A 15,801-nucleotide genomic window follows, 5' to 3' on the forward strand; every position below is an offset into this window, starting at 1 on the left:
CTGAGTAAGTGACTGGTCACCTGGGGCTGGAACCAGTCTGAATATTTGATGATGGCCAGGTGAATCTAAAGGACTGTGACTCCATGAGAACTCCTGGAGCGCTATGGTACTGGCCGTGGGAAATCTAATGACAGACTATCCCTACAGTCTGGGGGTGGGGTCTGCCCTGTTCTTCTGATCTAAGGTAAGTGGTTGTGAACCACTCCAGACCATGTGACAGGGGCTCTATAAAACAAATCTACACAAACAAAACAAACATGTCATCCTCCTCATTTTCAAAGCCATGGAAACACAACACAAATCGCACAGAAGTTTTCTTTATTAATAACTGGATGGGAAAGGGAGGTAAGAAAAAACCCTGAAATAAAACTGCAAAGAGGAATTTTCTTTTTTTCAGAAAACAGTGGAATGTCAGCATAAAAATTACAAGGTCACTTCTTATCATTCAGTTTCTCTTTCTCCCCTTCCCTCCATTACCTACTATCTTTAGTCAAGTTGTTATGGTTGTGTTTTTTTAATGGAAGCCCTGAGTCAAATATATTTCTGAGAGTCATATCGACATCTTTACGGAAGAGTTAATCAGTGGATATAAAGACGCTTGCTCTTTTTAATCTATAATTATTATTATACGCTGCAACGAAGTATGGAGGCCAAATAAAACAATTGTAAAGCTAGCAATTGTGGACGGCTGCTAAGAGCTGCATGTTCCTTCTTATAGTCCTTTGAAGATCAAGGTGTTTGAAAAAATACTATAGAAGGTCATAAATATCGGTAAAGCCTTTATAATGCCAAACAAAAAGTCTGAAGTTATATTGGAAAACAAGATTCTTCTTGCTAGATGGAGTTACATGGTCCAGCTGTTATATGAAGCACCGGCCTCTTTTCAGACTAGTTGGAGGGTGAGGTCCAAAAAGCCCCATGTGGAGTCACTCACTCCACACACAGAATTTCTTTTCCACCAAAGTCCTCCATGAAATAGTATAAAAATGAACTAGAAAAATACCATTTGCAAGGAAACCCAAAGCAGCTTATTTTACCAAGAACTGCCTGGAAATTCCTCTGACCCTACACATGAACCCTAATGAATGAAGGCCTAAGATTTCCCACCAAGCCGAGTTCAAATCTTTACATGCTCACGTTGTTTTTACTCCGGGAAAACTCTCCTGGACTTCGCCTAGATACCTGGGTAAGGACCTACCAGATTTGCGCCATGTATAAATGACTGCTCGTACCCTATATAATTAAAGGCCATGACTCAACAACAGGCTTCAGCCCCAAAATTTCATTCTGGATCCTGACCGAGCCCGTGTCTAACCACTACATATGTACCAACTGTACGTGAGAGCCACTCAGAATTTACACAGCAGCCAAAGGATCTCTTGATGCAACACACAGTGTACTAAATTGAGTATGTTTTGATACTGGAGTTGGGCACCAGGTTTAATGACAGGGGTATCTATCAGGCCCACTTAACATAAAAATAACCCGTCGCACGTTGAATCAATTTCCAAAGCCAGGACACGGTCAGCTGAAGAATGATGATTGTCCAAGGTGTTAGCAATGCTCAGGAACGAAGGTCAGGTTTTCTAGCACCCGAGTTCCTGGGTTAGACACCTGCAGCGCAGGTGTCGGGACCTGCTGCACAGGTGTCGGGACCTGCAGTGCAGGTGTCGGGACCTGCTGGAACAGACACTTCTTTTTTCTCACCCTCGGTGGCTTCCGCGGCAGGATCAGCAGGCGCGGGGCATTCTTTGGGCTCCTCTAGCGATGACTCATTGTCCTGCTGTGCGTGTGGAGCTTCCTCAGTGGTGGGAGGTTCTTCTCCTTTGGCCTCCATTTCTGCCGTGCAGTTTGGAGCCGGCATCTCGTTCGCTGGCTCAGCTTTCTCCTGGGGAGCCGCCTGCTCTTGGGGAGCACACTCAGCTGTCGGTTTGCCCTCCTCCCGTTTGGCCCCTTCCTGCTGTTCTTTGGGGGACTTTTCCACTATTTTGGTTCCATCTCCATTGGCCATCAAGACCTTGGCTGGGGATTTCAAGTTCTGGGCAGCAGCCAAAATGTCCGCTTGCAGCTGTTTGGATGAATCCACGGATTCCTCCGGGTGGGTCTCGGGAGCCTTTTCTGGAATCTCATTGAAAGCTTTGGAACCCCCTGACCTGTCATTCTGGTCCACATACTTCTTCTTAGGAAAGGAGGACGGGTAATAGGCAGAGGCTTTGTGTTTCTGACTGAAGATGACTGCAGCACATACAATGAAGAGCAGCAGGAAAACTAAGGACCCTACCACAATGATTAGCAGCATGTACTCTTTAAAGAAATTCACAATCCTGTCGAAGATGTGGAATGGCGTCACTGTGCCGTTCACAGTGATAGTCCCAGAGGTAGGACTCACCCCCACATTCACACTCACGGAGGGGGGCGTGGAGGATGCACCCGGGCTGTCTCCACTTCCACTGTTATCATCCAGGACCGCCTGGAGGCGCGTCGAGCGTGTGGTGCACAGAGGTGCCATGAGCATAAGGAGTACACAGACTGCAGCGGGAGGAGCCATTTCCCAGACAGGAATCTGCCACAAAGAGAAAGAAAACAAAGGCAAGTCAGTATCTCTCCGGGGCAAAGTTCTGGGGCAGCGTCTGCAGTGATGGGAGTCGGGACCATGACAATCCGGGTGCTTCTGGGTAAAAGAATGAGGGGTGTGACCTAGCAGATGGCTTCACTTTTCATGTCCTTGGTTTTGTGGCGTGGCTTGTGTGGCAGCCCTCCCTGCTTCTCCCCAGCCATTTTGGCGCATTCGTTCCCTCTACTTTTATCTTAATGCTTTAATTGCGGGGTGGGTAGTTTGGGCAGGGTGGGTCCACCTCTCTGCTACATTTGCTGTAGCTAGAGTAGGGCGGGGTTTTATTTGGGGGCGTAGTCCTTTAAGAGAGGGTGGTCACCCATAAACCTGGAGGGCTTCCAACCCAAAGAGAAATTACAGCCAATGCCCAGCTTCAGGCACTTTCTATTCAAAAATTCATTATGACGAGAAACCAACCAAAACCCTGCCCAGAAAACTCAGAAGCTATCAAACGAACCCCAAGTGAAATTTCACGCAGATTGGCCTCCAGCTTTCAGACAGGAAGGGGAATTTATGTTCTCTCGCCAACTCATGTTAAAATGTAACCCTAACCAGGCACCTCTCCAATAAACAACGGCGAAAGGGAGGGGAAAGGAGCTCTCGGGACATTCTTACTTTAAACATGAGCCCCAGGTTCAGGAAATGAAGAGGACAGGGAATCCAGAGGCAGAAGCAGAACTTTCTGGAGCTGTCTTTCTTAGATGGACTTTGTGGTCAGCCTCCACAGAGCTTGAAGAGCGCACGTCTACTGCTGACAGTCCAGCTGTGCCTCCACGAGCCTTACATCCCAGCACTGCTACAGCACAGTATTTTTTTTTATTATTCATCTTGCATAGAAGTACTGCCCTTTGGAAAGCACCAGTGACAAAGGGCAAATGCAGTGTGTAACAGATGCCCCAGGACAGGAGCAGCAATGGGACATGTACCCCTTACCAGAATCAAGTTCAGATCCTACACTCGGTCCCTTCAGTGGCTCGCCATGAGCTAAGAGCACGTTGGAGGCAGCACGCTGAATGCGAAGGCTCCCTCCGGCCAAAGTTGGTGTCTGCTAAGTTAGGGGATGGGGAGAAGAATGCAAGCACCTACCTGCCCTTGTCCACAGGTGTTCCCACACAACCAGAGGCAGGAGGTTCCCAGATACCCCCAAACAGCCAACCCAACTCACGCCAAAGCCCCCACTCCATTTTGCTTCCTTTCTTCGCACAGAGAAAGACTGGGGCCAACGTTGAAGAGTGTGGCTCTGATTTGCACCTCCAGACAAGCAGAGCTGGGCTTCACCCCTGCAACCCACTGACCAAGTTGCCTGGTGCTTACTCAGCCAATGTCACCTCAACTCATAGACTAGCAGCAATGATAGGCCAGCGGACCCGCATCCCCAGGGAAGATACGCCGCCACCACCACGCCCAAGGGATCTTGCAATGGAGACTCACTCCCCTGGCTTTGTTAACACCTCCCTGCGGGGCCTGGTGTTTTCTAACCCTGTGGACCTCAGCCAGGACGAAGCTTCCCAGCCAACCTGTAAACGGGCTGCACCGTTTAAGCAGCGGTTTGACCCAAGACCTGCAAGCACGCTCTGCCATGTTCCCTTGACGAGGCCCTCGTTCTGCAGGGGATCTGACCTCCCTTGAGCCAGGCTGTTTCGCAAACTCACCTTTACAGAAGGGAATGGCTGTGTGGCGGCTGGGAGGGTGATGCCCTGCAGCTGTCACTAGATGCTGGGAAGTTCTGCACATTCTAGCAGCTATAAAGATATGGCGAGTGGCAACCAGGCCTGGTAATAAATTACTTTAACTGCCATGCAGCCTGGCCATGTCTCACCACAGCAAGTGTGTTTGCAGAAGACCACACACCAGCATGTCCCAAAGAAACTGACAACAAAAATTCCCACCCACTTATTTTACGGGGAAGAAGCACATGCTGCAATCCCCTGTCGATTACAGCTCTCCACGGCTGTGTGCTCCAAACGCCTTCGCCAAGCAGAAGCCGGGGGGAAAAGCCCAGCTGTTTAAATAGCGGGAGGTGTGGCATTTTTGCAGCTTGAGGGATTCTGGAGGGCCCTTTCCCCTGAAAGAATCGGGCCCGAGGAGAGCTCTCTGTGGCCAGGCGCTGGCTTGCTCCATGTGGAGGAGGGGGCCTCGATGCACACCTGCCCAGCCATGGTTATAGACAGGGCCCCCTTTAACTAGTCCCAGGCTGCAGCACCAGGCCAACCCCTCCAGGCACACGCTTGCTCACAGGCGGGCCTTAACAAGGGGTCAGTTATTGACAACCTCCAGGCCTCTGCCTCCATGTAACTGGGCAGAACATGTGGTTAGTCATAACAGCAGCTGGTGGTGCTGAGGGACTGGATTTTTCACCATCCAGGGGAGTGTGTCAATCTGGGAGCAGCAGGGAACCCTAGAGCCACCCCGCCCCCCAGATCTGCAACCCCTTCTGGGCTCCCCTCGCCTCCCCCACCACACACAGACCACTGCCACCCTGCCAGGCGGTAGCACACTCTTGGGGCAGTTTTCAGCACCAACATCCAAGAGCCACAAGGCCATGCTTGCCCAGCGTCAGCTGGCCACATCCACTCAGGGGCCACAAGCAAACGTCAAGCATCAGAGGGCTCGCCGTGTTAGCATGTCCGCAAAAGCGACGAGAAGTCCTGTGGCACCTTATAGACTAACAGATCTGACGATGCAGGTCTTTGCCCACGAAAGCTTATGCTCCAAAATATCCGGTAAGCAAATGTCAGTGATCAATAACATGTTTGATAATAAACTCAAGTGCTCGTGCAGCCCTGCATGCAACTCAAGAACCCTTTCCTGCAGGGAACACACACACCACTATGTGAGTTACAGAAGAAATTCTTTCTGGGGGGTGGTAGATTTTGCCATTCACTACCCCAAAGCGGTGGCTCTGGCCTCTGGCGAGGCAGACCCACTGCTGACCATTTTCGGCACACTGGGGTTCCCCAAGGAGGTTCTTACTGAGCAGGGGTCTAACGTCACGTCAGCCCTGCTGCAACACTTCTAGGAGAAGTGTGGGGTCCAGCATGCCTGGGCAACAGCCTATCGCTCTCAATCCAATTGCTGAGCTGGTGGAGAGGTTCAGTGGGACCCTAAAGCAGCTGCTGAAAACCTTTATGAACCAGCACCCACAAGACTGGGACACGTACTTACCCTACCTGCTGTTCACATGCAGGGGAGTGCCCCAGGAACCCACAGGATTGTCCCCGTTTGAGTTACTGTACAGGAAGCGAGCGAGGGGATTTGCTAAGAGATGAGTGGGAAGGGAAGGCCTCCCCCCAGTGGGGAATCAGTGGTGGAGTGTGTACTGGCCTTTCCCCAACACAGCCTAAGCTGCACGTTTTGAATATTTGCAATGCACTGCTGAAGAGCTGCTTGCTTTGTCCGGCCCACAGCCAATGGCTCACTTCAGAGCTGCAGAGGGGGCATTTGGATGGAGCGGTTTTCACCGACAGCATCGCAGTCTGCCACCCCTGCTTGTCGCTGCCCAGCAGGTTTCCCAGTGAGACGCTCAGCAGGGAGGGAATTTCACAAAGGAATTCACGACTATTTTCAAATCACTGCAAGAGTCTGGCAATTGGCTCCCCTATCACAATGGTTATAGGGATGTTGAAGCTATAAGGTCAGATCCATCTCCACAGAAACACATCTGCGCTAGCTATTAAAGACACACTTTTTAAAATGTTAGTTATTCGATAAAGCCAAAAGGCGCGACAATTAGAGAGAATTGCGTTTGAAATATGAATCGCCTGGCAGGAATGCTAATGGATGGATGCACACGTGGCCACACAGCAGTCCCTCGAGTTATGCGAGGGTTATGTTCCCAGGCACCCCCACAGAACTTGAACTTCAGGTAAGATGGGGGTATTTTTTCCCCCCAGCAGAATGCACATTCTGCAGCCAGGAAGCAGCAGGAGCACCTAGAGCTCCTTTTGAAAGGTAAGTCCTAGGGTTGGAGGGGGCAGTGGGGAGGGTTAAGCCAGGCTGTGGGTTGGGGCAGGAGGGTTAAGCCTGGGGGGGAGTTAGGGCTGCAGGGGGGGAGTTGAGCTGGAGCTGTGAGGCCCTGGCGGGGGGCTGTGCTGGAGTTGTAGGGGGGAAGGGGTCTGAATCAGAGCCAGGCGCAGGGGGAGTAAGCCATGACCATGCGAGGGTGGTGGAATTGAGCTGGAGCTGGGCAGGGGAAGGGGTGAGCCAGGGCCGAGTTGGGCTGGGGTGGGGGTTGAGCTACACTTAACTCATCTTAACGAGAGTTAAGCGCAACTCAAAATCGTGCATTTCGAGGGATTACTGCATTCAAAAGTCCCAGTAGCTACCACAGCGCCCTTTCTAAAAGTTTAACAGCACCACCGATTTCTTTCCAAATAACACAAGCAGGTTGATCGCTTTAGGCCCTGGGCTATGTGCCGAGCCTCGTTTCTCCAGGAAAAGCCAACGCGAACTTTGATTTCACTTGTGTGATTGCAAAGGAGCATTGTGAAGCGCAGCATTCTGTTTGGTTTACGCTGGTGTACTTGGAAACCAGATGAAGTGATATTTTCCCTTCAGAGCAGCGTTACTTAGAAATGCCCTGCTGGGGTGGGAGTACTGCGTGCCAAGATCCTGAAGCAGGCAAAATGAGTTTGGCGGATTAATAAATTCCTGGCAACCGAAGCTGACAATGGAAACTTTGACTCAGGCTTAACTATAGCTGGGCTGGTGCAGCTCCCATCGATCCTTTCCACGCTTTGTTTACTAATTGTTAGAGCCAGGCGTAGAGCTAGAACAACGGCACAAGGCTCATCAGCCTCGTGCATTGTTAGAAATGGATTCAGACAATGATCAAAGGCCCTGTGGATATTACGGCTGTACATAGTCCCAGAATGGTACCACCCAGGGAACATGCATCGCATTGGTTCAGCACACTCAGCCACCCAGGCACATTTCTGCTACGCCACCCTGCACCTGTAGGACCACTGCTCATTCAAGGTTGCAAGGCCACACAACAGCACCGTACTAACATCTGCTTCCATCGACCCCCTATTCAGAAGAGCGCTGAAACACTTGCTTAGCTTTAACATGCATCACATTCCCATTGAATTCAATGTGAATTGATTCAATGAATCACATTCAACCGAACAGGGATGTTTCCCTGACCTGGGAAGCTAACCTGAGGCCCACCCCGTGTTTCCCGTGTTCTGTAAACCAGTGCTTTGCAGGGTAAAACTGCACCTCCCTGGACATGCTCGCTGAATTGCTGCCCAAGCGACACCTTGCAGGCCGCTTGAGAGCCAGAGCCCAGTCCAGCCCCGTTCTGGGTTTGAGGAGTAGCTTTCTCTGAATTGGGAAAGCATGAGAGGAGCAACAAACGGGCCAGGGAGGAAAATGTAAGGCAGTAATTTAAAGTGATGTTGGCACTGGAAGATGCGAGCTGCACATATGAGCACAGTCAGACCACAACCAGCTCCCTCCTGTGCCAAAACTCCAGGCCACAAAAAGAAAGGAGAGGAAATTTTCAGCTCCATCAGTGAGCGAAAAAGGGAGCAGGGGGCAATGTTCTGTGTAACCTTTTCTGACCATTTGTGGATTTTTTTTTTCTGTCCATGTGCGGAATTATTTTTTACACGCACCGAGGCATGTTCCAATGTGCATCACCAGCAGAAACACAAACCTAGCTGCAGGCACACTGCTCATCAGCCAGGTAGCATGAGAATCTCTCCTGAGTGGCCGCCTCAGATCACAGGGTGGTAAGGCGGCTGCAGGTACTTCCTCCCAGTCTAAAATCTGCCCTCTTCTCATGGGTTGCTTTGGGGTAGTGCTGCTCCCCTGCCCAAATCCAAAGTGCTCCACACCGCAAGGGCTGCGATTTGCTCATAGATCCGTGATGGGCATCCTTGGGGTTCTAGGTGTGTCCCACGAGACAGTATGTTCCCCATCACCCCTGCACACGATTGCCAGATGCTGCGGGTTTTCGTCCGCGTAGTTCTCTGAAGGTAAAGCCAGGGCGCGTGACGTGAGGGGTGTGCCAAATGCACACCACATTGTGGGACCCATGCGCTCGCTCTGCATCCGCTCCAAGTGCTGCGACAGTCCAACCATCGTCCCACCCTGCAAATTCGAGGTAGGGAAGTGCAGTTGCCAAAACTACCCCCTCCCAGAAGACTGTCTTGGTTATGACAATCTTGCAGCCCACTGAGATGATGGAGGGCCTCTCCAGCACCCGCTCACTAGCCTGGGTTACTCCACCCTGGATAAGACCATTCCTGAAATTGGTGGGTGGGGAGTGATTTGTACAGACTGAGCTTCATCGTCATCATCATCAATAACCGTGGGCTCAGCGCCCACTGGTGTCCGATGCCTCTCTCACTATCTCCTTCCATCTTTCCCTGCCCAGTGCAGACATGTCAGACTTCAAACCGGGGGGCCGAATTCACGGAAGCAATTCCGCGACCGCTGCTTGCAAAGGAGCTGATGCAGCTTGTGGGAGATCTACTCTGCTTCAGCGAGAACACCATTCACTGGCGACCCAGATTAAAGGACCGGGACAATTTACACCAAGGCTTTCCCCACCACCATCCTCAGTCTGTTCCCTAGCTTAGCAGGCTTTGCAGGGCTCAGGGAGAGATTCCCATGCATTTAGGATCACACAGTTCTCCGGAGCTCTGTGGTCAGCACATCCTAAGGGGTCAGGGAGGCATTTGCAGGCTCCCCGGGACCAGCTCCATGACCAAGAGCCTCACAATCAGCAGCACTTCAGATTCGCCCCCCCACATGAGCCAGGAGAACATCCCCAACCCCTGCAATGCCTCAGCTCCCACGACCCTCGCTACAAACTGCATTTCCGACAGCCGCAGGAGCCGTGGGAGCAATGGCCAGCAGGCCCACGGAGGTGTATGCACAGCATCCACTTCTGCTGCCTTGACCTGGCGTGGCTTGTCCGGAGACATCACGAGAGGACCAAGCATGTTCCACAAAGGACTGCCAGTACCACGCACTCTTACGCCTTGTTTTACATCCTTCCCGAGGAGGATGCACTTAAGTTTTTCCATTTGCCTGGAGGAGACAGGGCTGGGCCCAGCAGGGGAAGCCCTTCGACAGGACCTTTGGTAGTGCTTCATACCATTCTGTTGCCCTGTGGCACTGGGGGTTTAGGAAAGTGAGATCAAAGGCCGTTTCCCAGCTTTGTTGCTCGCTGCCCTGCAGCGTGTCTGCATTACGCCAGCAGAAGTGGTGTCACAGAGGCAGGATGGCATAGGGTATTGGTAAGGGGGCCCCCGGGTCTGGGGTGCAATTCACAGCTGACCATGGCATCTGCCAGTCCTTGGACGAGCTGCCGGGAAGTGCGCTGTGGGTCTCAGTCCAGTTCTCACTGTGACAGGTCTAGTTCCGAGTGTGCCTGGAGCAGGTGGCAAAAAACCATCAGAAGCTGCTGGAGCCTTGTCTACACTACAGCGACCCCGGGCACGTGCTTGCCGTGGCCAATCATGGAATCCTAGAGCAGAAAGGGGCCTCAAGAGACCACCCAGTCCAGTTCCCTGCACTCACAGCAGGTCCAAGCACCACCTAGACCAGGGAGTCAACAGCCAAAAGAGCAAGAGGAACCCCTTTTTATGGATTAGATAAAAACCGCAACAACTCACGAGCCGCAACGCGTGTGAATATGAGACGGTCCTTAACAAAGAACGTCAGATCGTATCTTTGTAACGCCTATTGTAAGAACAGCGCGCACGCCTATCCCACAACGCACTGCACATATTAAAGGGGGAGTTATCCAATCTTTCAAGGTCACGTATCGTTTGCTATTTAGATATGAGTTGTTCATTGTTGGGCTTTTAGACATTCACCACCAAAATCATCAGGAGGGATTTTTTCTTTTTCCCCCCCCCCCCCCCACTGTGCAATTATAGCGTCGGGCGCCACAAAGAAGTCCCTGAAGAGCCACTTGTGGCTCAGGGGCCGCAGGCTGCAGATCCCTGATCGAGACCATTCCTGACAGTTGTTTGTTAATCTGTTCTTAAAAGCCTCCAGTGATGGAGATTCCCAACCTGGTGGGGGAGCTGGAGTGGGAGCAGCATTCAGTTCTCCCAGTCACCTGCCAGCGGTGCGTGGGAGCAGTCCCTTCATACCAGAGGCGGCCTGACCACAGGGGTTTTCCGCAGAGCAAACCCCGATGTCCCTGTGGTCAGCTCTTTCGGCTCGTCAGGCGACAAGCAGGGTGGCTGTCGAATGGGGCTGCCCTTGCATTAGGGATCTCCCTGGCAAGGGGCAGGGACAGCCCTCAAAAGGTGGGGGGTGTCACCTGGGGTCTCCAGGTGTTCTGCCAAGGGTCTTTCCTGGCCCGACCCTGCTGCAGGTCATCACAACAAACAGCCACTGGTCTTTTGCCCGCTCCCAGATTGCGTGGGAGTCGCTGCGCCCGGCCAGCTCACCTGGCAGGAGCTAGAAGGGCAGACCCAGTGTCATTCAGTTGGCTTGGCCAATTGAAGGTCCACCATTTGCACACCCCCCCCGGTGCCCTGAGCTTTAACCCTCCAGAGGAAAGACACTCCAGCTGCAGCCAGCGTGGCCTGCAAGCCACCAGGGGATGATCAGCCCGGCGGATAGACCAGACTGGAGACCTGCCGTCACCTACCTGCACACCACCTGGGAAAAGGGGATTTCTCCCCTCACACAGTCCCTCATCTGCCCTCTCCCTAGTCCAGAGGGAATTTGCAGACCCCCACCCCCCTAGACCTGACACATGCTGACCCAAGGACAGGAGCCCACAGTTCCTCCAGCCCTGGGAACGGCTCCACAAACCCAGCCGGCTGATGAGCTCGGGGAAGCGTTCCCCATCCATTGTTACCGCTCCCTTGTGTTGTGTTGGGAGGGGTTTAACCTGGGATCAGCACAGACCTGTGCAAACAGCCACTCCAATCCACGCCTGGGCCCTGCAACGTCGTTGCTGCCCTCCCACCCCCGATCTGCATAGCTCTCCAGGGCGGGGCCCTCGTCCTCACTGCCGGCTCAGTGAACGTGCCCAGTGGCAGTCTGGCCCGATGGCTAGGCCGCTGGCGCACAGGTCAGGAGACTGGGGTTCATCTCTCAGCTCTCCTGTATCACCTGGGCAAGTGGTGGCATCGCTCCATGCCTCAGTTTCCCCATCTGTAAACAGAGCTGGTGTCCTCCCTCACATGGGTGTTCGGAGGACAAAGATCTTGTGTAGCTGTTGTATTTGTCCCTCTCTCCAGGCTCCTAAGAGCCACCCTGGAGCATGTGCACAGTCCCTTGATGAGAAACAGCTGACTTCCCGGCTCTCCTTGGCCTGGCAGTGAGCTCACAGGGGACCCACCAGGCCCATCTTTAGGCTCGATGTTGCTCATACTCTCCTTTAAAAAAAGATTTAAAACAAAAGAAACAAAATGCGTTCGTTGGGGAAAAATTGAAAGAGAAAACTTCTAAAACCATCCTGGAAGCTCCCCTCCCTCCCAAAATCTGGTTCCCATTCAAACACAGAAACAATGAGCAGCGTCCTTCCTCTGCCCCACACTCTCAGCACACATCTGGGCAGAGAGGCTTTGCCTCTAGCAAGGAGGAAAGGTGCGTGTGTGTGTGTTTTGAAGGTCACCAGTGTTCCCTGTGAGCCAGGCACTCGGGCAGCCAATCAGGAGAGAATCCAGCGCCAACCAGTTAATTAGCAGCGCACCCACAGATTCGTTTCTACTGGTGGTGCACATTCAAACATGCCTCCGTGCACATAAAATTTATTCCGCGCGTGGCAGGAAAAGATTCGTGGGAACACTGGTAGTCACACAGGTGAGCCCTTGAGATCAGCTCAAGCTTCATTCGTTGGACCCCCGATCCCAACTTAGAAATCCCAGAGGAGCCAGGAGTTTGGCTTGAAGGCCAGACTCTGGCAATCACTAAATTCAGCAGCTGCGCTCTAGGGTCCTTCTTAGCTGCTATTACTGGCCTTCTTTTAGCACAGGTGCTCATTGCAGGAACAACTGTTTTTTAACTCCCATTTGGTCACCTTCTCCCCCAGCTCCACCTTTTCTCCTGGACCCAAGAGCTGGGCCGTGACCTGCAACACCATACCAATAAAAGCCACAAGCCTGGCCCAACAGGAGACCTGAGGGGGCGAACTCATCAATAACCGTGAACACGCACCCTTCATTCACGCAGCGTTATCAAGCAACAGAGCAAAACGGACTTCACGAAGGAGCCGTGGGCCCAGATCAAAATGGGGAATGCACCTGCCCTAAACTCCGGGGGACAGTCAGCCCTGGAGCTGACCTTTGTGGCTCGCCCCACGTCCACAGAGACAAGGCATATTCTGCTCCACATTCCACAGGCCAAAATCCCGCACCATGATTTGGGCAAAACTCCCGCTGACTTCAACAGGAGTCTGCAGCATTGGCTCCACATTCATCTCAGAGCCAGTTTTGCTGAGCAGACCGGAAGCCCTGAAGGGCTTCAGTCCCACTCTGATTACACGCGAAGCTCCGTTTGGAGGGAAATTTCCCTCTCCCCGTTGCTGAAGACTCCCCAGGGGAGGTTGGTGCCCTTGCGAGAAGGCTGCAGAACAGCACACGGTCACTTTTCTGGGCCTCCTGATCTCAATGAAACCAAGAAGTCATCCAGCAGCCTTGAGCTGTGAGGGGCGCAGCAGGAGGTTCCAGCCACTGAAACGTGAGGACACGAGAAAGCCCCACACCTCTGCCCCGGCCCTGGCCTGGTCAATGGCAGAGGACTCTGCTCAACCGTTTGCAATGTGCAGCCTGGGCCAAAAGAGGACAAAGAAACGCTTCACACCCTCACTCTCTTCCCCTGCCAGCCAAATTACTCCCTGTGAGCTGGGTCAGCCCGTCCCAGCCATCGGACCCCTCAGCCTACGCTGCTGGCCACGTGCCACTGACCACAAGGACATACGAAGCCACGAAATGCTGAGCACCCCGCCTGGGGACATCTGATTGCTCAACCCCATTTTGCACAGCCCAAAGCCAGAATGCAACCCGACCCCCAGCACACAGCCCCTCAACTCCGGTCCAGTCGCACCCTGGATAGCCCTCAGGCCCTCCCCACATCCAACTGCCAAACTCCTCCCAGGACCACAACGTATCCCCCCCTCCCCCCGCCCCCGTTTTCCCAGAGCTCTTCTCCCCCCCAAGCGCCTGCCGAACTCCACTGCAGGGAGTTTTATCTGCAAAGCAAAGGGAGCCACTCTCGGGCCACTTTTCTCTTTTTTGGCAATCCCTCCCCCAACAGTTCACCGAGTTTTGTTCCCTTCACACCAACACACTGCTGTCTGTTTCCCTCTCACATGCCGCCCTTTGCCCAGCCGAGCTCACGCCGCCCCCTTAGCAGCACTTCAGACCTCCTCGCAAAGGGTTCAGCCTTCACGGTCTGGTTCCCTTTGTCTCTCCCTGGCCCTCTGCAAGCAACCCCAAGTTGCAATCTCGAGCCCAAACAGAGCTCACGGGTCCAGCTGAGCACCCTCAGCTCGTTTCGCACATGAGCATGGAACCCTAATGGCCACACGCTAGTTAAAAACACCAATGCTGCAAAGGAAGGGCAATAAAGCCAGGCCAGGCCTGGGCTGCAGAGAGGAGCTCGAAAAGGGAGAAGAGGAGGCTGGGGGGCGGGGGGGTTTCTCCAGTACAATTTCGTCGGTAGCTTAAATATTGTAAAGCGACGCAAAGACTCCGAAAGGCAGGGGAGTTGCATGTACTCACCAGCTCTGTGTTAGACAGAGGCCAGGGGCCTGTCTGCAGGGCTCGAGAGAACGTAAAAGCAGAGGAGGGAAATTTGCTTGTCCCACGCTCCTTGGTCCTTGCCCAGCTTCTTCTGGCTCCTTGGGACGGTGTCTATCTGAGCCCAGCCTGGAGTTCTCCTCCTCCTCCTCCTCCGGCTCTGCAGCCTTGAGCTCACTGGCTAGGATTGCTGCGGAGCAGCTTGTTTTCATTAAGGCTGGTTTCATGTGGGGACAGGGAGGGAGAGAAGAGGGGGGCAGGGAGACCCTCCGTGGCTCCCCCGCCTGCTGGCAGCTCCCTCCAAGCTTGGGAAGCCCTGAGCTTTCCCTCCCACATCTGCACAGGGGCGGGGGGGGCTGGCTGAGCAGCAGGCAGGGCAAGAAGCTTATTCTTTCCTGCCGTTCTGCCACAGCCCCGGCCCCCGCCAAGCTGCAGCCCCTGACCAAGGCAAGTGGGGCTAAGTTTAGTCTAATTCCTTCCAGCAAATCTCTCTGGCTCTGAGTGCCGCGTCGGTAACCACCCCCATCGGACAGGACTCGAATGCCCTTCTGCAGCCCCGCTGACACGTGGCTAGTGGTGCTCCCCGGGGTGACGATGGAGCTGAACAAAGACTTTATTAGTGCTCTGTGTGTGTGTGCGTGCGTGCACAGAGGGAATACACTCCTGGCCTGGCACACCTGGCCATCCCTCACAGCTGCGTGTGCGCGGAGGGATACACCCCTGGCCTGGCACACCTGGCCACCCCTCACAGCTGTTCTGCACCTTGTCCACGTGGGCTGGTTGTTCCAGCCACGACCCAAGCAGCAAACAGCAATGGGTTGTCGCCAACACGCCTAGGAAAGCCAAGTGCATTCGGAGAACTGCCGGGGAATCCCCTAGCTGCAACATGCCCAGCGTGAGGTTCCCATGTGGTCCATCGTGGCTGGACATTCCTGAGCCCCCAGTGCCAGGACAGATAGTGTTGAAGGGAGGTTCTCTTCGGGGGGGCGGGGGAGGGCAGGTCCCCTCCAGCTCGCAGCTCTTTGCTCCAGCCACCGTCCTATCTCCTCTCTTCCCAGGCCTGGCCTTGAGGAGCCCCCCTCTGGCAGGGCACCTGCGGGCCAAGGACGGAGAGCAGAGTGCTGGGGACATGCAGCCTCTGCTCTCATGGCCACCCTCCTGGCTCCCCCGCAGGCAAAGGCTCAGCATTCACTGCCTGGCTAACCAGCCCCCAAAGCACACCTAGCCCCAGGCAGTACCAGGGCTGCTGGGACGGGTCACCTCTGCAGGCCAACACACTGCACCCGTGGGGAGGACGGCTGCCCCCTGCTTCCTTTAATGCACGTTCGCTCTGTCTCCAGGAGCCACGGCCAGAGGCCAGGGCAGCCCTCAGCCGGTCAGAAGCTGGGCCCCGCATCCGTGTTTCCACAGCGTTACCTGGCACAGCAGATCCTTTGCGCACTCTCCACAGTTTCTCCCTCCACAGGG

At 53.9% G+C, this 15,801-nt stretch overlaps 1 protein-coding gene across 2 annotated transcripts; it reads right to left on the reverse strand.

The window, feature by feature from the left end:
* Positions 1-301: 301 nt before the first annotated feature.
* On the reverse strand, positions 302-14,790 carry TMEM119 (transmembrane protein 119). Of its 2 annotated transcripts, none has more exons than XM_075012640.1 (2): positions 14,317-14,790; positions 302-2,563 (listed from the first exon to the last, which is right to left on the reverse strand). In XM_075012640.1, exon 2 carries the CDS (start codon positions 2,546-2,548, stop codon positions 1,607-1,609), a length of 942 nt encoding a protein of 313 aa, XP_074868741.1. In that variant the 5' UTR covers positions 2,549-2,563; positions 14,317-14,790; the 3' UTR covers positions 302-1,606. The 2 variants fall into 2 exon arrangements, with proteins under 2 accessions (XP_074868741.1, XP_074868740.1); XM_075012639.1 differs by lacking the exon at positions 14,317-14,790 and adding an exon at positions 11,705-11,902.
* Between the last annotated feature and the right edge of the window lie 1,011 nt (positions 14,791-15,801).

The sequence above is a fragment of the Carettochelys insculpta genome, chromosome 18 (assembly GCF_033958435.1).
Source record: "Carettochelys insculpta isolate YL-2023 chromosome 18, ASM3395843v1, whole genome shotgun sequence".
Classification (NCBI taxonomy): domain Eukaryota; kingdom Metazoa; phylum Chordata; order Testudines; family Carettochelyidae; genus Carettochelys; species Carettochelys insculpta.